Below are 24,750 nucleotides of genomic sequence, written 5' to 3'. Positions count from 1 at the left end.
CGCCCCGTTTGTTTGTTTCTTAATCCCTTCACAATTATTGTGTCTTAACACAGGGGGCTGTGCCAGGCCCCAGCTGCCTGCGGACTTGTCCTCCTTCCCAGGGGACCGGCGCTTCCTCCAGGCGAGCGGTAGGAACGGCAGCAGTCAGGGCTCACACGGCCTCTGCCATGCGTCAGCATTGGGGTGGCTTCACGGGCAGCGGTTCTCTTGTTTTAGAGATTTTATTTATTTATTTATTTATTTTTAAAGATTTTATTTGTTTCGTTTTAGAGAGGGGGGAAGGGAAGGGAGAAAAACGGAGAGAAACATCCGTGTGAGAATCATCGATGGGTTGCTTCTTACACACGCCCTGAATGGGGACCAAACCTGCAACCCAGGCATGTGTGTCCTGACTGGGAGTCGACCCAGCGACCTTTTGCTTTGTGGGACATCCACCCTTTGGCCCAACTGAGCCACACTGATCAGGGCTGAGGCTGTTGTTTTAATTTCAGGGCTGTAGCTGTTGTTTTAATTTCTACAAAAACCCTATAAGGTAGGCGCTGTTTCAGCCTGAGGTGCAGGCCAGCTAACCAAGAAGACACAGCCCTGCGGTGTCAGAGCTGGGACAAGAACCCTGGCTGCCCAGCTCCAGAGCCCGAGTTCCTCACTACGGCACTACACTGTCTCCACAGCCGATTCCTCCCCCTCTGTGCGAACTTCCTTGGCCTCCAGAGCCACGGACTGGCGCTCCCTCTGGTGTTCACCTGCTGGATCGTACATCACTGACATCAGACACCAATGCTGGCTAGAGAAATTCAAAGCTGATCCCAGGGCGGAACAGAGTAAGAGGGGCCCTGAGGTGAAGTCAGGATCCCTGGGTCCAATTCCCGGGTGTCGCCAGATTGGCCAACCTCAGAAAGGCCGACGCCAGCCAGTGCTGACAAGGCCGTGGGGCCAGCGGAACGCTCCCGCACTGCAGATGGGCGTGCGGGCAGAACCTCTGGGGAAAACCGCTTGGCAGTGCCTAGGCCAGCTGTGCCTGCCCTGCGATGCAGCGATCCCTCTCCCGGCCGTGTGTGTGCACCCGCACACCCAACGACACAGGCAAGATTGTTCACAGCGGCTACGTTCTTAGCCGCTCCAGACCAGCAACAGCCCAACTGTCCATCGGCAGTGACAGGGCTGAGCTGTGTGCATTCATATGAACAAGCGAGCTTCTGACACACGGTAACACGGATGAACTCACAGACACTGTGTTGAACAAAAGAGGATGCATGGCTCCATTTTTATAACATTTCAGAGCAAACAAAGCTAATTTATGGTGATGGAGGTCAAAACTGTGTTCGCTTCCGGGGGCTACTGTCTAGACGGGGCCGGGCTCTGCAGGGGCCTGCCCACACATCCGGGCCTGTGAGGGCTCCTCCAATGTGCTCTACAAATGGGCACACACTTCCACATGCATCCTGTGTCTCACAAAGGCCGGAGAAAGGAGAGAAATGGTTAAATAAAGGCACGTTCCGCGGAGGGCTGACCAGTTATTTTGCCACCCACACCCAACCTTCTCCCTTCGTCTCTTTGGGGCACATCTCCTCCTCTTTCAGTCATTGTGTTTTATTTTATTGTTACTTTGAAAATTTATTCATTCTTAAGAGAGAGGGGAAGGGAGGGAGAAAGAGTGAGAGAAACACTGACGCGAGAGAGAAATGCCCATCGGTTGTCTCTTGTTCGGATCCCGAAGGGGGACCGCATCCACAAGCCAGGCACCGGTCCTGAACAGGAATCGAACTGGTGACCTTTAGCTTTGCGGGCCGATGCCCAACCCACTGAACCCTGCCAGTCAGGGCTGTCCATGCGTTTTGGGTGGAGCTCACTCCTTTGCAGGCCTCGACCCCGAGCACCGAGCACCACCTCTCCTACCTGCAGTGGGTAGTGTAGGGACGGGAATGGGACCAAGCTGGCTAAAGTATCAGTCCCGGCCTTTTCTGCTGGGACCATTAGGAAAAGATGTTCTTTCCACCACAGTTCCAGTCACTGAGGACATAAGCTCGGCGCTGCCAGGGGCCATCTGCCAACCTTCCAGAGTCGGCCCAGGGCGGCTGCGCAGGAAAGCAGGCGGTTGACTTCTTCCCAACGACGCTGTCATCACCTGGCTCCAGCCGCTCCTGCACCAGGATTTTGCATTAGGTGAATCCATAAATTGCCTTTCCAGCTAACCCTTCCACACTTGTTACCGTTATAGCTGCAGCTCACTGAGAATCTCGGGTAGAATTATGAGAGGTATGGGGGGCTTGGAATATAAAGTGCCCATGGAACCTTGCCTGACGTTTTGTGGGTGCTGCTGCCGCCCCCGCCCTGTGTGGCAGCTCGCTCTGTGGGACTACGGCCCTGCCAGATGGGCGAGGCAGCTGAGGGGTCAGGTGGGAAGGACTCTGGTCCTAGTTTGAAAAGGGCTCTGGAATAGGAATCCAGTGAACTGGGTGCCACTCCCCACTTTCCCACCTTCTTAGTGCAAGACGTCGGGCAAACCGCTACACCTCTTAGAGCCTTATTCCTCTTCTGTAAAATGGAGTATCACCACCTAGTTCAAAAGGTCGTTATGCAGATCAAATGCCAGTTTCCCACCTTCTCCAGCTTTTCACGCCCTTGGCTAAGTTGATGCCTGTGTGCTGGGCATTCCCACAGGGCCTGGTACGACCCTGTGACCATCACCGTAATGCTGCGTGAATTCCCCGAGGACCAGAAAGTGTTCGTCCCTGTATCCCCATACCAACACGGCTAGGCACACACACTGGGCAGGGACTCCTGAGCCCAGACAAAGCGGTCCTGCAGGCCCAGGTGGCAGCATGGCAGGGGAGCCCACCCACCCCTCTGCCCTCACTTCCCTGCCCAGTGGATGGATGGGCCTGATCCTGACTTCCTGGCTGGGGGAGAAGGACTGGGGAAACGGTGGAGGCAATAGGGAGCTGAGGGCCTGTGGGGGCTGTGGAGGGTCCTCCCCAGCTGGTGGAGAGTGGGTGCTCACCAACGCTGTGCTGAGTGAAGCACGGGGGCCACAGCAGTGTGGACACCATGCTCAGATCTGGTTGTCGGAAACAAAGGACTCCCGAAGCCAACATTCCCCTTCCTCAGCTCATTTCTGGGTCATGGAAAAGGTTCTTCCAAGGTTACCAGGCCTAGGAGACTTCCTGTTACTGCGCAAGAGCTGGGCGGGACAAGGCCGCCTCTGCTCATGCACCCTCATTCATTCAATCAACAAGCACCCAGGGCATACCCCTCCACACACTGGGCAGTGGAGGTGAACGAGGCTCAGACTCTGTCCTGAAGGTTTAGCCTGGAGAGAGCCATGCTGGGCGTGGGCTCCGTTTTGTCCTCCCTGTCTCTTTTCCTGTCCCCTGCATCCCTTCTGCACAGAGCAGCCAGAATAATCCTCTCAAGCAAAGCAGATTACAGTACTGGTTTAAGGCCTCTAGAGACTGCCAGAGGGTCCCCCATCGTGGGGGAAGGCAGAGGAGGTGGAGGCGGCTGTACGGAGTTTAGGGTCTCAGGGAAGACCTCCGCAGCGCCGCCAAACTACTTGGATGTCCCTCTGTCCTGACCCCTGGGGGTCTGAAGGGAATGAGGGCGAGGGGTCAGGGTATGCACATGAGCCCCAACGGCAGCGTGGCCCAAATCTCAGATCCGTTAGGTTGTAGTCTGGCTCGTGGGAGAAATTCTTTTTATTTTTTCTTGATTTTAGAGAGGAAGGGACAGAGAAATCAATTTCTTGTGCCACTTATTCACGCATCATTGGTGGATGCTGGTATGTGCCCTGCCTGACTGGGGCCTGAAGCTCCAACCCAGGTGCACGGGGACCACACTCTAACCAACTGAGCTACCTGGCCAGGGCCGAGGAATTCTTTATTTAGATGCTTCAGTGACCACGTGACAGAGCAGAAGCACACACCCACACATCCGCACGACACTGAAGGCATTCACAGGTGAGGGACAGGGCGTGGGGCGAGGAGGCCATGCCAGCAGCTAGGGGCTTCTTTGACCCAGTGAAGCGGGGCCGCAGATGGTGCCACTCCCTAGGATTCCTGCTGGAGAGAGACAAGGAAAATTCTCCTCCCAGTGAATCCCAGGCCACGGCAGCACAGGAGAAATCTAGGTTTGGGGCCTGGGGAACATCCAACTCTTCACTGCTGACACTTGCCCAGCCCTCCTTTCTTTCCTGGGGGGCCCCATCCCATTTCCTGGTACCCAGGAATCTTGTGGTGGGGGGTGGGAGAGGCTAGCACCACCTGGGCAGGAGGCCTGCTGCACGTGGGGAAGGAGAAGGCTGGGCAGACGGGGCTGCTGGCCAGGGCAGTCTGCCTTTGAGGGCACAGAACCATCAAGCAAACTCGAAGGTGGGGGCTTTCCCAATTGATCCCAGGTCAGGGGCCTCAGACAGGGGAAGGGAAAGGGCCCTGGAGCTCTCCATCCTCCCACCGGGTACTGAGGCCTTCTCCAGCTCCAGCCTGTCCCCAGCTGCTGCAGGTCCTTAGCACCATTCAGGAACTGTGGAGGAGGGGCCGGAGGGACAGCAGCGCCCTGCTGGGACTGTGGCACTGCTCCAGGAGGGGACTTCATTGCGGGCAGCAACCTGTACAACAGCCGGTGTCTGGTCCCAGGCTTAGCAAGCCTGCACTATCTGGGGGAGGGGAGTGTCACATTAGCTCCAATCTCCCACATGGTAGCCACGTTCACCTGCCCTTTCATGCCTTGGCCAAGGTCTGGCGTGGAAGTGCCAGGTTTCACCGGAGGTGCCTAAAGCCTGGAGAGCTCAGTGGTTTAGCTGCAAGGACTGGTCCAAAAGTGACCTGCCAAGGAAACAGGCCTGGAGCCTCATGACACATGGCCCAGAAGGCCATCCTCTACCTCCCTCCCTGTGGCGCCCACGTCCTCTCGGGCCCTGCTTCCCTTGTGCTGACCTACAGGGCCCATTCCAATGGGGTGGGGCAGGGGTGGGTGTGCCCGGGCCACCTTGAGGCTGCCTGTGGCCCACTCCTGCCACAGGCTGGGTAAAAAAGGAGGAAGAGGAAGCCAAGGGCTATGGTCATGGTCACAGTCACGGGGAGGCTGGCTCCTGGCTGCTTCAACCTGGTGTGCTGGACAGAACCCCACTAGTCTTCCAAGGTAGTTGAGTCTTTCTGTGTGGGTTGTCTTTGCATTGGAATCTGGCCCAGGGGTGACACTGCTGTTTTTGGTGACCTGTAATTTGAGAAGGAACAAAGGCAGGGTCAGTCTGGGGCAGCTGTGATGGTGTTCGGGTAGCTTACTCTAATGGTGCCGCAGCTTTCCCGGGGCCCTGGAGCGAGAAGCAGGCCCACTCCCCTTGACCGAGGGCCGCTGCATGGAGACTCGGCACTGGATGCTTTGCTTCAGTATCCTACTTTGTCCTCACGGCAATTCTGCAAAGGGGGTGGGGAACAGCACCCCCCCATTTCACACATGAGGACACTCCAGTTCAGAAAGTGCAAGTGGCCTGCTCACAGCAAGCTTTTAAGTGTGACAGATTCAGGACGGCAGTTGTGTCTTCCCACCACCCCAGCACCACTCATTCGGCCTCCGGGCCCCACAGGGCCCCCTGCACCGTGCTCCCCTCACACGGGATCTGCCGGAGCTCTCCTGCCACTCTCCACCGCTCTCTCCGGCCCCAGAACCACCTGCTACTGTCTCCTTTGTTTAGGGACTTGTTTAGGGTTTGCTTCCCCTGCCAGAGGGCGGCCTGGAGGGCCAGGGAGGAGTTGGTGTGGACTCCTGCAGTGGCCCAGCGCCCCTATCAAAGCCTGGCCCCTCAGGTGATTTACTGAGTGGACAAAAGCTCACCTCTAACAGCTCCCACTGTTGGTACTAGCACTTGAAACAGATGACCTCTAACCCTCACAGGAAGCGAGGGTAGTGAGCTCCCTTTGGAAGTGGCACAGTAAAGTGAGGGGCGCTGTGGGGTCAGAGGGGTTTGAGTCCTGGGTCCAGCTCCCAGTTACTGTGCGATCCCAGGCAAGTCCCCTGAACCCCCCGACATTAGGTGTCCTCGGGTTGTAAAAGGGGTCCTAACTCAGAGCCACTGTTGTGAATTAAACGAGATCGAAGTAGGTATTCAATACGTTGTAGCCACAGTCTTACAGAGGTGGAGCTGGAGGCTCAGGGCGGCTCACTGAGGTGCCCAGGGTGGCACAGCTGGGGAGTGGAGGGGCAAGACAGTGCATGACACGAGCGTTTTTGGGTGTGGGTGGCCCCAGAGTGGGGCTCTGGCTGGCTCCAGATTGTCCGTGAAATTGCTACCTGTCAAGGCGCCACGCACTGCAGGGGTGCCAAGGGGAGCAGCTCCAGGCCGGAGTGCTGGGGCTGGGGTCAAGCGGGGTCTAAGAGACCTCGCAAGAGCTTTCCCAGTTAAAGACACATCTACAAATGAAGAGGAAGGCCTTCTGCAGGGGGAGAGGGGACTTCAGGCGGAGAGAGAGGACCAGGGACGTTTCTGATGGCACTGTTTCCGCCATTCATTCGGCTCTGCAGCGACGCAGAACCAAATGCCAGTCAAAGCCATGACTTCAGCAGACTCGCCTGCCTGGCACTCAGTCTCCTTCCTCATCTGTAAAACGGGGATGGTTCCTCCCTCAGAAGGTTGTGCTGTGGCACAGTGTCCACACCACACAGTTCCTTCCCGAGAGGAAGGGGCATAGCCCCCCTGGGCCACCCCTGGCTGCCCCACCCCACGTGGAACCACAAGCTCCTTGTGAGCACGGGGTCCCGGAGGAGCATGCTCTGAGCCAGAGAAGCGTGGGCTGGCATCACGGCTCTGCCCCACAGGTTTGCTCCTGGTGGCACTTGCCTGTGTGTACAAAATCGAAATAATGGCCTCTTCTGCCCAGGGCCACTTGAGAATTACCTGGAAGTGAATTTGCTTGGTATCGGGTGGCCACAGAACAGGCACTCAAAGAACGTTACTCCTTTTCACGACTCACGGACAGACAACTCTCTGTTCACTTCTTCCCTTCAAAGAACTCCTCACAATTGTACTTATCGGTGTTTATTCGTGTGCCGTCTCCCCCCAGCGCAATGCAGGCCTTGAGCAGGGGCTGCAGCAGCCCCTGCCACCACCCGGGTGTTCTGTATTCGACACAGGAAGGAAAGAGCCCAGTCATGCTCGGTAACGACCTGTAGAGGGAGCCCTCGCCATGGAGTTGATGGAGAAAAGGCAGCTGCTACAGGCCAGGACAGGGCTCTGGGAGGCCTCCCAGGGAACTGCCTGTGCTTCTCTGCCAGCACTTCCAGCCCAGGGGGTCCAAAGGCCAGGAGACGCTGATGGGAGTGAAACTTCTTTCTGTTAACTGATTGATCTCCTGCTGACTGAGAAATGGCTGCCAGGATTCCCTTTTAGCCAAGGAGTACCTGGCTTTGTTCTGATTCAGAAGCTCAGAGCTCCCGCTGCAGGCCCTTGAACTTCAAAGAATGATTACTCACTGGTTCTTGTGTTTGAAGCCGCTGACATGAGCTTGGTACTGCTCTATGGAGTTCAGCACGATCTTACACGTCTTGCACGGATAGCCCTTCCCGGCTGAAACACACACAAAAGCCAAGATGCTCAGTTACCTGGTAAGAAGGCGCCTGGGCTCTGCAGCTTCGGAGAGTGAGTGCACGCGTCCTTCTGGATGGAGGGGCGGAGTGGGAGCCCCAGAGACCCCCACGCTCTGGGGCATGTGCTGTGCCTCTGTGCTCCCTGAGGGTGGGAACCTCTTCCCTCCCCTCTGTGTCCCCAGGCCCAGTGTCGGACCTGTCCCTAATAGCTGTCTGTGGAGTGGATAAAGGATGGACAGAACAGAGGTGGCATTTGGTGTGCCTGTCTTTCCCACCTGGACTGTGCTAAGCGAGCTCACGCGGGATGCACCCGCCCAGGGGTCTCTGGGCAGGTGCCACTCTCCTCTGGCCTGCGGCAACAGTAACTGATGAGAATGTCTGCTCGGAAAACCAATCTACTTTTCCACCTCGGGGCTCTCGGGCACCCTGTCTCGTTACCAGGGCTGCTCCAATGACAAAGTGGCCTTTCTCAGAGAGATATGGTCAGAAGCAGAGATATGGGGCTGGATTCCTGGTTCTGCCTTCATACGACCTTGGCTGAATCCCTTCCCCTTTCTTATCCTCAGCTTTTCTCAACTAGAGCCAATTACATCACAACATCTAACGATCACACGTAATAAAAAGCAGTGCTATCATTTACCAAGGGCCCCAGATGCGAGGTCTGTCCAGAAAGTATCTAGCCACGTGCCGTGAAAAAGACAGACATTTATTGAAGATACAAGACACAGTGTACACAGGACAATGACGCCTCAGTCCTCTTCAAAGTAGGCACCTTGGGACCTCACACAGTTCTTTCAATTGCCATCAGCTGCCCCAACATATTTTCCTGAATCTCATCCACAGTCTGAAATTTCTTCCCTTTCAAAGATGATTTTAGTTTTGGGAAAAGCCAGAAGTCGCAGGGCACCAAGTCCAGGCTGTAGGGGGCGGGGCTGAGTCACCTGGGTGATTTGATGTTTCACCAAAAAGCTCTGCACAAGACGTGATGCATGAGCAGGTGCGTTCTCCTGATGAAGTTGCCAGTCACCAGCTGCCCACAGCTGCGGCCTGCTGAGTCATCCCAGTAGTTTCCACAGAGAAATGTTCAAGCTTAGTGCAAAAGCTGATGCGGATTTGTTGCTCTACTCAGTCGTTTTGAATGCGGTGGCCACACCGCATTGTAGGTACACACGCTCACTCAATGGCGTCTACCGCCCCCACTGACTAGTATAGTGAAGTCATTTTTCACACATGTGCATTCCAGTCCACTCTGCTTGGCTGCCAGGTCACACTGATGCCATGGAAACTGTTCTCGTTATTTTAACAAAGGCTGGAGTTTTTCCCCACTGGACCTCATGGGCAATGCACTTCAACAGGATTACAGGGGCTCCTCTGGCTCTGCTCCCTTTTGAATCATCTGCCTCCCTAACGCCTCCCAGCTCTGCAGTGAGGTCACCTGCTCAACTCCCAGCTCTGCCGTTTCTTGGTAGGACCGTAGGTCAGTTACGTAACCTCTCTGAGATGTGCTTTCCTCATTTGTAGAAGTAGCGCTTCTCAGAAACTCAGGTTCTTACCTACCTACAAAACGAGGTCAATATTGGTGTCAACCTCATTAGGTTTTTGCAATGATTCAAATGAAAGCTTTTGGCACACAGTAAGCATTCAACACATGTAAGCTTTTATCGCTATTATTATTTTACTCTCATGGATTTATGAGTTGCTGGCAAAGAGGTGGAGAGCATCTTCTGAGCTTCCTTTCACGGCAACTGCAGCTTCCGGGAACACGGACCACCTCCCCTCCTCTGTACGCAAGCAGGTGCCCCAGTATCCCAGGGTTGTTTGTTTCCGTCGTATCTTCACTTAAGGGGAAACTTCCTGCAATCAGAATTCAGGCCCTTTTTAGGCATTTAAGGCCAGAATTCACAGTTCAATACTAACATGGAAAAGCTGTGGAATGGACTAGTAGAACCACCCTGACCCCAAGGTCAAGAGCGGGACCTGGGGCTCGGGTGGGGTGACAGCCACCAATGGATAAGAGTCACTGATGCTCAGATTACAGAAGCCCACTATCATTACCTATGAAGCACAGGGCACCATGCCAGGATTTGGGGTATTTGTGTCACTGGATCCTTTTAAGGATTAAATTTAGGTTTTTTAAAATTACCATTTTTAAAAGAAGATTTTATTTATTTATTTTTAGAGAGAGGGGAAGGGAGGGAGAAAGAGAGGGAGAGAAACATCAATGTGTGGTTGCCTCTCAACACCCCCCACTGGGGACCTGGCCTGCAACCAGGCATGTGCCCTGACTGGGAATCCAACCAGCAACCCTTTGGTTTGCAGGCTGGCGCTCAGTCCACTGAGCCACACCAGCCAGGGATGTGTCACTGGACTCTTACAACAACCCTGCAAGCCAGGTGGTGATCTCTATTTTTCAAAGCAGGAAACAGACCCTAAAAGGTGAAAGAGGCAGGTGACCTGGGTCAGAGCTGGGATCCGCCCCTGGTGGCAAAGCCCTGTTCTTCCCGTGGCACCACACTCCTCTCTGAACTCTCCTGTGAACCTCGTGAGGTGCGCGATCTCGCTCAGAACACCACCTGCTGATCTGCAAGCCCGACTCAAAATAGTCATTTGGGGAGCTGCAGGACTCACTGGTGCTCTGGAAAAACGAGGTATGTCCAGGACTCACACTCATCAATTTTCATCAGCTTTTCATCTGACATGTTTTTAAAAAAATATATTTTACTGATTATGCTATTACAGTTGTCCCATTTTGTCCCCTTTATTCCCCTCTGCCTTGTGCATCCCCTCCCACCCACATTTCCCTCCTTTAGTTCATGTCCATGGTCGTACATATAAGTTCTTTGGCTTCTACATTTCCTATACTATTCTTACCCTCCCCGTCTATTTTCTACCTACCATTTATGCTACTTACTCCCCGTGTACCTTCCCCCTCTCTCCCCCTCCCACTCCCCTGCTGATAACCCTCCATGTGATCTCCATTTCTGTGGTTCTGTTCTAGTTGTTTGCTTAGTTTGTGTTTGTTTTTAGGTTTGGTTGTTAATAGCTATAAGTTTGTTGTCATTTTACTGTTCATATTGTTGATCTTCTTTTTCTTAGATATGTCCCTTTAATATTTCATATAGTAAGGGTGTGGTGATGATGAACTCCTTTAACTTGACCTTATGTGGAAAGCACTTTATCTGCCCTTCCATTCTAAATGAAAGCTTTGCTGGATACAGTAATCTCAGATGTAGGTCCTTGCTTTTCTTGACTTCGAATACTTCTTTCCAGCCTCTTCTGGCCTGTAAGGTCTCTTTTGAGAAATCAGCTGACAGTTTTATGGGAACTCCTTTGTAGGTAACTGTCTCCTTTTCTCTGTCTCTCCTTGTCTTTAATCTTGGGTAATGTACTTATGATGTGCCTTGGTGTGTTCCCCCTTTGGGAATCTCTGAGCTTCCTGGACTTCCTGGAAGTCTTATTTCCTTTGACAGATTGGGGAAGTTCTTCTTCATTATTTTTTCAAGTAAGTTTTCAATTTGTTGCTCTTCCTCTTCTCCTTCTGGCACCCCTATGATTCAGATGTTGGAACGTTTAAAGTTGTCCTGGAGGTTCCTAAGCCTCTCCTCATTTTCCTGAACTCTTGTTTCTTCATTCTGTTCTGGTTGAATGTTTCTTTCTTCCTTCTGCTCCAAACCATTGATTTGAGTTCTGGTTTCCTTCCCGTCACTGTTGGTTTTCTGTATATTTTCCTTTATATCACTTAGCATAGCCTTCATTTTTTCCTCTAATATGCGACCACATTCAACCAGTTCTGTGAGCATCCTGATTACCAGTGTTTTGAACTGTGCATCTGATAGGTTGGCTATCTCTTCATCACTTAGTTGTATTTTTTTCTGGGGCTTTGATCTGCTCTTTCTTTCATTTGGGCCATTTTTTTTGTCTCAGCACACATGTTACGTAGTAAGGGGCGGAGCCTTAGGTGTTTGCTGGGCCGGGCAAGCACGTCACTGAGCTGTGATGCTGTATGTGGGGGAGGGTCTGAGAGGGAACAATGGCGCTTACTCTGCTCTCGGCGGGTTTTCAGTCACTTCCCCCGCTACCCACAAGCAAACTGGGCCCTTCTGGTGCTGATTTCCCAGGTGGGTGGGCTTGTGTACTTTCTGGGACCCTGTGGGTCTCTCCAATGGACTCTCTTGTGAGGTTGGAGTCTCTCCCGCTGCTGCCTCAGCCCCCACAGGTGTTTTCAGTCAGAGGTTTGAGGCTTTATTTCCCCACTGGAACTCTGGGTTGTGGGTCTGTCTCACTCCCCAGTTGTTCCTTACGGTTTATCTGCACGCGGATGTGGGACCACCTGCTCCGCCAGCCGCCACCTTGCTGCGAGTCCTCTCCGCCCACCTGCCCATCTTCGCCCCTCCTGCCGTCTGGGTGAGTGTTTCTTCTTTAAATCCTTGGTTGTCGGACTTCCATACAGTTTGATTTTCTGTCAGTTCTGGTTATTTTTTGGTTTTACATTTTTTGTTGTCCTTGTTTTGGCTGTGCGAGGAGGCATGGTGTGTCTACCTGTGCCTCCATCTTGGCCGGAAGTCCTCATTTGACATGTTTGATATTCTGGTTCACCTATGCGGTTGTATGAAGTAGAAGGCACTAGAGCTGATTTTTAAACATCTGGCTTATTTGAAAAAGCACCTGTTATTTCCTTCCTTTTACTGCTCAGCCTTTTGAAAGACCTGTCTACACTTGTTTCTCCATTTCCTTGCCTTTCAACTATTTTGCAACCTCTGCCACCACACTCGCGCTCAGGCACACTCATACACGAACGTGCATGTGCACAACAGATCGCGTGTGGCTGCCTTGTATCTAAACTTGCTGGACAAACGGATGCTGACGAGGCCCCTCGTTTCCGAGCTCTCCACAGCCCCCGCCAGAACTGGTGTCCCCTCCCTTCTTCAACACCCCCCGCCCTTCCAGCTCGCACACTCCTGACCTTTGTCCTCTGGTGGCTCCTTCTCTGTTTCTTGCTATCTCCTGTTTGACTTCCACTGTTCATGGTGGATTTCTAGAGGGCGCAATCTTTTTAAAAAATTTTTTTTCATTATTTTACCTTTAATTTTGGTAAAATATGATGGAAAATTTACCATCCAAACCATGTTAGTGTACAATTCAGTAATGTTAAAAAAATAGGTCTGGCTAGAGAAACTCATGTGTTCATCATATTTAAGTACGTTTACATTTTTGGGCAACCAATCCCTAGCACTCTTCGTCTTGAGAAACTGAAAAGTTACACCAATTGAACAACTCCCCATCCCCCCAACCTCTGGCAACCCCCCACCATGCCACTTCCTGGTTCGGTGACTCTGACTGCTCCAGACGTCCCAGACAAGTGCAACCACGCGGGATCTGTTGTCTGTGCCTATCTCCCTTAGCAGAACGCCCCCCGAGGCGCACACGTGATGTAGCCCAGGACACAGTCCCAGGGCTCAATCTCAGACGCTCAGCTCTTCTCCGAACTCTCTGGGGCATCATATTCATTCCCCCGACTTCAGTGACCACCTATCAGGTTAAAACATATGGAACTACCAATATTTAACAGTGCTTTAAATTTTTATTTTGAGAGCATGTTTATTAAAGCTGGGGCCAGTGAGACAAAGGAAGGGCTTAGGGTAGAAGAAGCAACCGGAAAGCCCTGAGCAGGGTTGCTTTTGACTCACTAAAACGTCAGGGAAAAGTGGGCCTTCAAGACAAGTTCAGGTGCTTAGCGCGGGATGAGCTGCCACTGCCCATTGCGCCCTTGCTTGTAAGTCTCATGGGGTCCTGAGAAAAGGTAAAGGTACATGCCTGGGGAAGACAGGGGTGGGCATGCTCCAGTGACAGTCCAAATATTTAACAGTTTCTGACCTACCAAAATGCCAGTATCTCTCACTCAGCCCTCTTGTTTAAGGTCTCAACCTGCATATCCAACCGCCTCTCCAGCACCTCTACCTGGATATCTCACGGGCATCTTCAACTCAAGCTGACAAAACCTGGTTACTCACCTGAATCTGGGCACCATCCTTGCTTGTTCCCTTTCCTTTACCTCCCACATTTGATGGCCAAGGTCCGACAATTCTATGTCCTGAATACATCTCGAATCTGCCTATTTCTACCTCCTCCGCTGCTACCTTAGTCTGGCTCCTGTCTTCTCCAGTGGGAATCACGGCAGCAGCCGCACTGCTGCTCCTGCCCACCACCCTTGCTCCCTATAGCAAGCCAGTCCCCACTTTGTAACCGGCCCTTCAACTCTCAATGGCTTCCCAGGGCTCTCAGGACAAAGGCCCAATTCCTTAACGTGACCCACACACCACGAATGGACACTTGCTCCTCTCCCCAGCATCACCGCACCCCACACGGTCTCCCCCACGCTCTGGGAAGGCTCCCCGGATGCCTGCGCCCTCATAGTCGGGGATCCCCATAGCATCCCGCTTATTTCCTGTTCCAAAGCTGTCACACTTGTTCGTGGATACCCTCGAACAAGTGCCTACCCTTGTTCCTACCCTCTCTGTGGACTCTAAGCTCCATGAGAACTTGGACAATGCCTCTGGTTCATTACCACATATACCATGCCTGGCATATATTAGGAAAAAGATCAACAAACATTTCTTGGCTATCTATGAATTTTATAAGCCCTGCAGCCTGCCCGAAGTGCAGGGGTTGAGGAGACTGAGCGGTCGGCACGGGGCAGAGGAAGCAGACCTGTTCTGTGCAGGAGGCGAGGCCAGAAGGGACGGGGTGAAGCAGAGGACGGCAGTAACCAGGGGGGTGCCGAGTGCGCTGGAGGCTGACGGACCTGGCTGCCTGAATGGCGTGCAGGTTTTACTGTTAGTTCTTGGGTAAATGAGGGAATTGTGAGCCTGGGGTATAAAGCGAACTCCACGTGGTGTTATTCTGCTTGGCAGGTGCTGCATGTAGCCCTGGTGGGAGGGAGAGCTTTAGATACACTGGGAAGTCTCACATTTGGGCCAAATTGTCATGAGACACTTGCCAGGAGCCCCGTGGAAACTAGTCCCTGGACCCAACACAGAACTTGACCTCTTTCAGTGCTGGCTCTGCTGCTGCCCGGTGTGCGGCCCAAGAGAAATCACTTCATCTTTCTTTAAAAAAAAGTTCTTGACTCGTTTTAGAGAGGGGGGTGAGGAGAGAGAGAGAGATGTCGATTTGTTTTTCCACTTATTTATGCATCATTGGCTGATTCTTGCATGTGCCCTGACCAGGGATCACACCCGCAACCTTGGACTATCGAGATGTCGCTGTAACTGACTGAGCTACCCGGCCAGCGCCCACGTGGTCTTCCTGACCCCAATGTCGTCACTTTTAAAATGGGGACAACAAAACACGCACGACAGAGTGTTGTGAGGATTAAAGCAGGTGACTGCAGGTGAGCACACCCAGCCTGAGGCCTGGACATCGATCAGTAGATGCAGGATGGCCGAGTGAACGGACGAGGGAACAAACGGGCGAGCTTCGTCTGAACTGAAGCCAAGGGAGAGATCAAGCTGCTAACACACCAAACCCTTTGCTAAGGCAGAGCCCGTCTGCTGAAGGCGCTGCTGCACACCTTGGGTTGACACCCCAGCTCCGTGAGCGAGGGGTCGGAGTGGGCTCAGCGCCTCCGCTCACGTCCTGCACCGGTAAAGCCCTCTGCTAAGTGCGCTCAGAGCTGGGGGCAGGAGGACTTCGGAGCCAGGCAGAGCTGGAGACCCGTACTGATGGTGCCACTGACAGACACCAGGCCACACCAGTTGTGTGTCCTTGAGTAAGCCCCCCGAGTCTCATCTTTTTCATTTGTGAGGCAGGAAAACAGTGCCTCTTTATAGGAATGCCGTGGGGATTAAATCATAATGTATATTTAATATCAAAGGGGCACAAGATGCCCCTACTCCTCTGCCTAGGTTTTCATGAAAGATTTTGGCCGACCTTTAAAGCAAACGCCTTAAGCAAGAAGAACCAAACCAAGGCTACAGTCCAAGAGTACATGCGTGATTTGGGCAAGTGGAGGCGGGCGGGCACATAGGGGGCTCTGGCTGAGACAAAGGAACACAGTGGGCACACGCTAAGGCAAGCAGCCTGAACGCCGCGGGGGCGCCTGCGCCCACCAGCAGACAGGACGTGGTGAGGATGACCTGGGCAGGGCTGGAGCAGAGAAGGGCCAGCTACAGAGACCCCTGGTCATGCCAGTGGGGCACTACACTGTTCCCATCAGTCACAGGCCCAAACGGGAGGACGCTGTGAAGCAGGGTGCTAAGGAACTTGGTTCTGAGGTTTGTACCAGACCAGCCCTATTAAAGGGGGAGGCACTGCCTGTGTGGGAACGGTGTGCAAATACCGGCCGTCCCTTTCCAGTTTTGAAGAGGCTTCCATGGCACTGGGGGAGCAATCCCTGGCACCCTGCTTGAGGGCTCTCCACCCTGCTTCACAGCCACTGCTTCGCACCCTCTCTGTCGGTACTGTTCAAGGTTGGCATGTCGGCCTGTGCTGTGTGGTTGCTTTGGGGTTTGGAGGGTTATTAGAGACCTGTGACCCCTTCCCTTGCCACAGGCGGTCTGGAGCACCTAAGATAGCTGTGTGTTCACCTGTCCAGCACGGTGTGAAGAGCACAGATGACTGGGAAGTGGCTTCCGTGAAGCTAAGATGTTGGTACCTGGGTGCCGCGGGGGACTCAGGTGTTGACTGTCTGGTGCTGGGTCTGCACGGCCTGGGGAGGAAGTCCTGAGGACCACCACGCATGCTCACACAGGCTCCCAAGACAGGAACTGTGTCGGTCTCGGTCACTACTGCACCTCAGTGAGGAGACACAGTAGGTGCTCAATAAACATTGACTGGCTGAATGAAACAATAACCTTGCCTCTCTGCCCCCCTCACCATAGGCAGTGAGAAGCTACTGTGGCGGGAAGGGCTCCTCCCTTTCTGTGAGCCCTCTCTCCTGTGATGCTGGTGAGTGAGACACTGAGGCCAGGGGAGTCACTGATACTTGAGTCTGAACGCTCTCCTCCCTGACGTTGTTCCAGGGGCACAGGCAGGCCTGGCTGCTGGGAGGGGGGGCCCTGCGGACACTCTAAAATCTGGCAGAAGCTGCAGAGGCTGTCACCAAAGGAATGTGGACCGCAGGGCTTTGAATCAAAGGCTGCAAACTGGTGGCCCTTGGCCCAAATCTCACAGGGTTTCACATTTTAAAAAATTAGTTGCACATTTGAAAATAAGGAGAATTCTTATTCAAATCTGGCTTCCAGATTCTCTTGACAAATGGACAGATATGGGAGCAAATGGCTGGAGCTGGCCAGGAGAGGCACGCAGCCTTCGGCTGACCACACCCGCTCCAGGCCCTTTCCCTTGTCTGAATTTCCCACCTGGCTCTGCAGGCCTTTGAGTTTGCCCTGTGTGCCCCAGAAGACCTCGGGAGGGGAGGCGTCGCTTTGGTGGTCCAGCCCTGACCCAGCCCCAGGTGTGAGCTGGGCCCCCTCAGGCCTCCTTACCTGCCGAGTCGGTGACAGCAGGGTCTGCCAGCCGCCCGTAGTGTGCCATAAGCTTGAGCTTGGTCTCCTGTTTCCTGTGTTTCTTGCCCACGTAATGTTGTTGAGCCATGACAGGGTCATTGAAAGTCGCGTGGCAGAGGCTGCAGAACTTGTCCGGGTCTGTCACCTCTCTGTTCTGGTGCGAGGCTAAGGTGGAGGCCACGAGGAGAGGGTTTGTAAGGCGTTTCGACAGAGCTGTGGTGAGAGAGTCAAACAGAAACAGTAAAAAAACCAGAAGGTGCCAGGCTTTCGAGGACGACGAATGCAAATGAAGGCTGGTCACTAGTTAATCACGCTTGCACATGTGGCCCTGCTGCTGGGAATCGCACGGAGAGCGCTGCAGAGATCTGGGGGTGCTATTTTGTTCAACAGCTGTAACTACTTTAGGCACGTGAACCCCGCTTTCTCAGTCTGAGGAAGCTCAGCACCTTTGCTGACCAGTTGCCAAAAGACAACAGACTAGAGAGGGTGCGTGATCGCAGTCTTGTCGTCCTTCGGAATTCCCCGACCTTCCCGGTTCAGGCGTTGGACTCCCATCCTCACAGTACCCCAGCTAGGAGCTGGGGGCCGGTGTGCAGATGTAGAAACTGTGCAGCTACACCGGGAGGCCTTTGGGGCTACAGTGCCTTCTGGGCTAGGGGGTGAGAAGAGGGTGGCAGTGACATTCAGTTGCATGCTTTGTCCTCAGAACTGCTCCATGAGTAGGGTATCATTTTGCTACATTACATAGAACCACCGAGGCTCACAGGTGAAATGACTTGCCCGAGACCACCCAGCCGGCGAGTGGTGCCCAGGTCTGTGTGACCCTCAAGGCCACTGCCGAGCTGGGTACGGGCACCTGTGTGAGCCTCCTGTGGGTCAGCAGATGTCCTTCCCCATGCTGACCGCAGGTGTGCTGCTGCCATATAAATCAGATGCATGAGCTCACTGTCGAGGCCACATGGCTGGAAGGGTGTGGATCCAGTAACTACTGCTTTAAAAATGTGACCTAGAACCCCCACGTATGGTGGGGGAGGAGTGGGGCTCAGCAGCCCTCCCAGGGGGCTCAGGTGCGCCTTCATCTTGGTGCCACTTCGATGGGGGAAGCTGGGAGGGTTTTAGCAAGCTGGAAGGAACTTGCTGGCTTCTCCTGCACCGATTTTCTGGTACAGGGAACCTCAACTTTTCTGGCCATTGTCTCAGCAAATCATTCCAAAAGTAAATGTGCATGTTGCAGAATATTTCATAATTGGAAAAATATTCAGCATGTGGTGTTGAGTTAAAAAGAAGACGTTATACAGAAATCTGTTTCTTATGTCCTCAGTTCTGTAAAACCACCACAGAAACCAGAATGGTGATGTGTGGGAAAAAGACCAAAAGCACAGGTAGAGTAAGAAGGTGCTTTTTAGTATTTTCCAACTTTTCTACAATGAATGTAGATTTCTGATGCCAGAAAAGAGAGAACAGTTGATGTGAAGGTCACTCTTTAACAGATGCTGAGGAGCAGCACCAGGGTGACCGGCTCAGTCCCAGGACAGGAGCCACCTGGGGGACAGCCAGCAGCCTGAGAGCAGCCGCAGCCGCCCCCCGGAAACAACTTGAAGTGCGGAAAGAGTGCTGCGTGCGGACGTCTGCCACAGAGTTCCTTACAGATACCCAAAGGGGAGGGGGGAAACATTGGGGGAACGGTTAAGTGTGGTACGATGAGATATTTTATAGCATTAAAAACGTTTATGAAAAAGTTTTTAATAACACAAGGAAAACAAAAATGTCGTATTAAAATGAGTATAAAAGCAAATTAGACACACAATGTGATTGTGAAGAGATACACACAGTTTACATGTGTGTACTGGTATTTTGAAATGTCACCAAAATCGCAACAGTACTTTTCTCCTGGTGGCAGAATTTGGGTGAAATTTTACTTTCCTCTTTGTACTTTTGCCTTGTTTGAATTAGAATTATTCATGATGAGTATGCATCGTTTTTATAAAAGTTTGTATGCACATATACATGGGTTTAATCGAGACACAGAAGAACAGACACACACAGATACACACACACTGACAACAGATTACAGAAGACGCAGTACTAAAACTGCTGACAGTGGTTACCTCTGAATGGTAAAGTACGGGTCCTCCTTTTCATTTATCAATATTTTCCATTTTCTCTACAACATGCTTGTATTACTTTTATATTAGAAGTGTGTAATTCCAGAAATGTAGCTATAAACTCATGTAATAACAGGAACTGCGACTAAACTACGAAATCTAAAGGAAAGCAGGATGCGGGCATGGTGGCCACACGTATGTAAACACACACCCACGCGCACGTGGCAGAGGCCAAAAGTAGGTGTGGGAATAACCTCGTGAGTCCGAATCTCTGGGGCCAGGCACATTCGAGGGCATTTTCCCACTTGTGGAAAGATAAGTCCATTTAAAGTAAGTGAGCGACTTCATAAAGTTATGTTCCTCAGCTGGTTTCTCGGCCTGATGTTTAACCGTTTGGGTACCGGGAACGGCACCAGGAGCAAGGCCAAGGACAGGCTCCAGGCGGCGGGCACCTGACCAACCACTGCACCGGATCGGGGGATTCCACTCACTGGCTACCTTCACGACAGTGATAATGCCAACAGCAGCAGCTGTCATTTCCTGGGCACCTGCTATGTCCTAGGTTCCTCCTATACCTGTCATTTCACCCTCACAACCTATGAAGGGGAAAGCGTTATTGACATTTTACAGGCGAGGAAACTCAGGCAAGAAGGAGTCAGGCCACGTGGGTGGCAGATGGAAGCCCTGGGGTTTAAGCCTGGGCGTCTGGGGCTTCGCAGTCCATGCTCTTTTGTTTCCTACCGCGAAAAACTAGATTTGGGTGCAATAAGAGGGTGAAATTATAAGTGTTTTTTTTACTTTGTCTTCAAAGTCTTCCAAAACATTGTTGTCTTGTTTTCATAATACAGTAATATAGAAAAGGACAGTAAGTATTACAGCTAGTATAGTCTATTTCTTGGCCCAAAAGGGAAAGAAGCAAAAATTACAAAGAAGAAATAAAGGCAAAAGAACTTTCACTCCTGATGACCTGCCGTCAGCAGAGGTTAAAAGTCCCAGAAAGTCAGGAGTTAACGAGAGGAAAGCGTGGGCCCCAGGGTGACAAGATAAAGGGCTGCTTCAGAGAGAAGTCACTTCACTGGGAGGGAAAGGATGCCCAGCAGGTGCACACCCAGTCTGCTGGGCAGCGGTGGCCACACTGAAGTGTCCGGCTTTGAAAGGCAAGTCCCTGTCTCGAGGAGAAGAGGCCACTCTGACTGTTAGAGTGAGCAGGGCGCACGTAACTGAGCACACAAAAAAGACAAGGTTTCAGCTTTCAACTCGGAACACAGGATAATAAGGGCAGCCAGGTGCTGGGAGGGAGAACTCGGGGCGGGAGAGGCAGGCAGCAGAATGCTCTCACGGCGGCAGGCCTGGAGGACTCTGGCACTCCCAGTCATAGCATTAGTCAGAGCAAAAGCTCGGGGCTAAAAGCTTCTGCAGAGAAACACTGACGGGACCAAAGAAACACAGGTTAGGTGGGCACAGCTCTGAGGCTGCATTTCAGTGAAGCTGTGCCCACTTCTCTACTTTTAAGGGCTCTCAAAAGCAGTTCAACCTCTCCAAGCCTGTGGCCCCAGTGGGCATTTCTGGAGCACCTGGCCGTGGCGCCCTGAGGACGGGAGGGGTCCCAATATAGCACTACTCAGGAAAACCAGTACCTTCCACCTTAGTGGATTGCTGCTTCAGCTTTAAGTTCTTTGCGTGGGTCTTCCCCAGGTAGTGCGACTGGGCCACGACAGGGGAGGAAAAGGTCATGCTACAGGTGGGGCAGCACTGGTTCTTGTCTTTGCTTCTGCTGCTCTTCTGGGTGGGAGAGAGAACACAGGTCTGGTCACGTCACGGCCCGGCCAGAACACCTTCCATGGCTCCCCACTGCCCGCGGGAGAGCAGGCGCTCGAGGCCCCCTGTGCACACTGCCCCGACCTACCTTTCTGGATTCTTCTCCAGCTAATCCATCCCAGGCTCTGCTCACCATTCCCCACTTGACGCTCTGTCTGGGGCTTTCTTGCTTTGCTGGGGCCATTCCTGTTGCCTAGAATGGTCTTTCCTTCTTTCCTGCCTGGCATCTGCCTGCTTAGCCTTCAAGGCCCAGATTACATATCATTTCTCCCGGGAGACTTTCAGTCAAGAAAATCACTCAATCAGTAATTATTAAGCCACTTTCTGAGGATTCCCAGGAGAATTTTGTTCCTCCTCTGTACTCCCAGAGTGCCCAAAATAGACCAGGCATACTACCTGTCACCCGAAGCTGACAGAGCCAGAGTTCGGGCGACTCTCCCGTGAGCTACAGTTCCACGTTCAGGCAGGGCCTGTGGACTCATCTGTGCTCCCTGTCCTAGCCCCTGCTGGAGCCTGGCACACAGGAGGTGCTCAGGGCTTGGTGAACAGCGGACCACTGCGTTTTACTTGTTGATATGATTACTAGAAAACAAGACAGAGTCTTAGACCTTGGCACTATCGACATTTGGGGCTGCATAATTATTCTTTATTAGGAGGTAGGGTGGAGCGTGTGATCTTATTTGAACTACTGGGCCACCCCAGTTGAAGGAACCACAACACGAAGAGGGGAAGCGACTTGCCCCGGGTCACAGCGTTAGTGCTGACTTTATGGATTCTAAATCGTACAGAGAAGGGCCGCCAGGGGATCAGTCTAGTGAACTGGGGAAGGGGTGAGCACGGCCCTTCCAAACCCGTGGCCACTGTAATAGGAGGCACAGTTTATAAACTACTGCATATCCCCTGGGAATATCCAATAATTAAAGATTTACCTTATGATACCCTGAAGAGGTAGGAATTACTCTCTCCATTTTATGGGTGGAGTACACAGAGATTAAGTGATTTATCCAAAGTCATCCAACCAGTAAGTTGCAGAGCTAAAACTAGGCCCCAGTCTGCTGACTTCTTATCCCAAAATGTTTGCACAGCCTCCCACGAAACAGAAGTCGCAGTACCCGAGGGACTGGGGTTGTTTCAGCACGACTCCCACACTGTGCGATGTCTCCACGCCAAAAAGCAGATGTGTTTACACCCCGATTAGAGCAGGCGCCCGGAAAGGTGTTCTTCCACTTGTTTATTCCAAACACTCACGGGCTGAACTGGGCTCTTTTTCCTGTCTCAAGAAAGCAAGCAGCCTGGCTTCCTTCCACTTTGTGTCCTTGAGTAGTGAATGGCCAGCTTCTTGTCCCACTCCAGCAAACCATTGGGGGGGTAATGCCCAGCAACGGCTCCATTTCCAGAGTTCCTACTATGTGCCAGGCTCTGGGTCGGGCGCTTTTTCCCTCCCTCATTTTAGTTTGGATAATCCTAAAACACAGCTGATGCTAGCATCTTCATTTTTCTAGAGGAGGGAATAAGACTCAGAGAGGTGACGAGACCTGCCGAGTCCCAGGCAAGGCTGGGACCGGAGGCTGAAAGCCCAAGCTCTTTCACTGCGCCGCCCCGCCTGCTGGCTGTGCCAGGAAGCGAGCGTCCAATGTGGCAGCTGGATTACCTGATCAGAGTCTAGCTTCTTCGTCTCCCCCTTGAATGTCTCCATTCCATGGATTGCTAGGTATCTCTTCACTTTGTTGGCATGTTTTTTGCTCTGCAAGAACCCAGGAAAAAGATCAAAGATAGCCAAATGCCATTTCATATCTAAGGCACTCAAAAATACTAGATTTTCACCTAATTCACTCTTACAAAACGTTTGGGCGGGAGAGGGTGTGGGGAGAAACCCAGCCTATTGAGTTCCTGCTCTGCTCAAGGCACTCTGCATGCTGTCAAATCGAACTCTCACGACAACCTGTGAGAAAACCGTCATCCTCCGTCTTACGGGGGAGGGGAGGGAGGCTGAAGATGGTGCGGTTTCCTGCCCACGATGAGTGGCAGAGCTGTGAGTCCGCCTCTGGTCTATTTAAAGCCAGAGTGCAGACTTCCTACTACACGAGGAGAGATACACGCATACTGACCCTGATTTGGATGTGAGAAATGGGACTCGGAAGAGTTTGGGCAGTCTTCAATACAGTCAACATGCGTGGAGGCAACGCCCGGGTGGCCGGAGGACCTGCACCTCAATGTGCAAGCCAGTGGGGCACAGGGGCTTGGAACGGGGCCTGGAGAGCAGAGCTGTTGGAAAGGCGCCGCGGCGTACCTGGTAGTGAGCCAGCTTCTGGGACTCCGAAATGAGCAGGGCGCAGCACACCTTACACTGGGTGCTGGTGAAGAGACACTGATTCTTCTGGATCATGTGCTCCACTGCAGAGAGGAAAATGAAACACCTCCGAGTTAAAGATCTGCTTTCGCGTCTTTGAGCTCGGCCTTGAGCGCGGGCGCGGAGCAACGCAAGGCCGCACCAGTCTGCACCTCGGCAAACCTCGGCCACTCCTCCCCTGCCGCACTCCCGACTCCCGCTACAGCCTCACACAGGCTGTTCTACTGCCTACTTTGTAATGTCAGGTAAGCCCACTTTATTTACTAAATAAGTTGTTTAAAAAATGTTTACCAGAGATATAATTGCGTATAACATTATATTAGTTTCAGATGTACAATATAACAATTCAATATTTGTGTAATCGCGAAACGATCATCACAGTAAGTCTAGCTGACATCAGGCACCACAGAGTTACAATTATTTCTTGTTATGAGAACTTTGGGATCTACTCTCTTAGCGATTAAAAAAAAATGATTTTAGAGACAGAGAGGAAAGAAGAGGTGGGGGAGTAGAGAGAGAGAGGAAGTGATTTGTTGTTCCACTCATTGGTGCATTCGTTGGCTGTTTCTTGTGTGTGCCCTGACCAGGGATCCAACCCACAACCTTGGTGTACCGAATGACGCTCTGATCAACTTAGCTACAGGACAGCAACTTTCAAATATGTAATACAGAGTTCTTAACTATAGTTACCATGCTGTACAAGTAAATTCTTTTAAAAAGGAATCCTTAATCCCAAACTTAAATATAAGAGATCAATGAGAATGAAGCGATTCTAGCCAGATGCTGGCGCCAGTGGCTCAGAGCTCCCCCGAGGAGAGCAACTAAGCGGCAACCGGGAAGAGAGGTTTTCTTCCCCCACCTGAGACTTCTTCCCTGACCTACCTGGCAGGACCGGAGGACTTGGAAGAGGAATCACTTCCTTGCTGTTCTTTTAAAAATTTTATTATAATAATACATTCTGTATCTTTTTCTATTTGTGGAACATTTTCGGTGGAGTTAAACACAGAGCAACCGTTGCCCTGGCCGGGCAGCTCAGTTGGTTAGAACGCGGTCCTGATCCGCCAAGGCTGCGCATTTGATCCCTGGTCAGGGCACGTGTAAGCATCAACCAACGAATGTACAGATACAACAAATGAATGTATGGAACAACAAGTTGATGTTTGTCTGTCTGTCTCTAATATCAATAAACAAAAATTAAAAAAAAAGATGAGTGGATAAAACAACTATGGGACATTTACAGAATGGAATACGACTTGGCTGTAAAAAAGAAGAAAATTGCACCCTTTCTAACAGTATAGATGGAGAATATTATGCTAAGTGAAATAAGCCAGTCAGAGAAAGACAAACACCACATGACTTCACTCATATGTGGAATCCAATGAACAGACTGAAC

General features: G+C 52.1%; 1 protein-coding gene across 5 annotated transcripts in view; it reads right to left on the bottom strand.

The window, feature by feature from the left end:
• Positions 1–1,268: 1,268 nt before the first annotated feature.
• ZNF346 (zinc finger protein 346) overlaps positions 1,269–24,750 on the bottom strand; it is a 32,163-nt gene continuing 8,681 nt past the window's right edge. For 2 of the 5 annotated variants that reach the window (XM_053913113.1, XM_053913114.2), the window contains exons 2-8: positions 23,298–23,401; positions 22,659–22,751; positions 20,827–20,971; positions 17,064–17,297; positions 7,465–7,558; positions 6,890–7,110; positions 5,089–5,211 (exon numbers count right to left, since the gene is read on the bottom strand). In XM_053913113.1, coding sequence (XP_053769088.1) covers positions 6,984–7,110; positions 7,465–7,558; positions 17,064–17,297; positions 20,827–20,971; positions 22,659–22,751; positions 23,298–23,401 — 797 coding nt within the window. In that variant the 3' untranslated portion in view covers positions 5,089–5,211; positions 6,890–6,983. Of the gene's footprint in view, positions 3,153–3,846; positions 4,652–4,983; positions 5,212–6,889; positions 7,111–7,464; positions 7,559–17,063; positions 17,298–20,826; positions 20,972–22,658; positions 22,752–23,297; positions 23,402–24,750 lie in introns of those variants that run through there. The other 3 variants (XM_045185719.3, XM_045185720.2, XM_024577836.3) reach the window with 3 other exon arrangements.

The sequence above is a fragment of the Desmodus rotundus genome, chromosome 10, assembly GCF_022682495.2.
Source record: "Desmodus rotundus isolate HL8 chromosome 10, HLdesRot8A.1, whole genome shotgun sequence".
Lineage (NCBI taxonomy): Eukaryota > Metazoa > Chordata > Mammalia > Chiroptera > Phyllostomidae > Desmodus > Desmodus rotundus.
The sequence above is the reverse complement of the archived record's forward strand: the minus strand, read 5'-3'. Positions and strand labels throughout refer to the sequence as shown.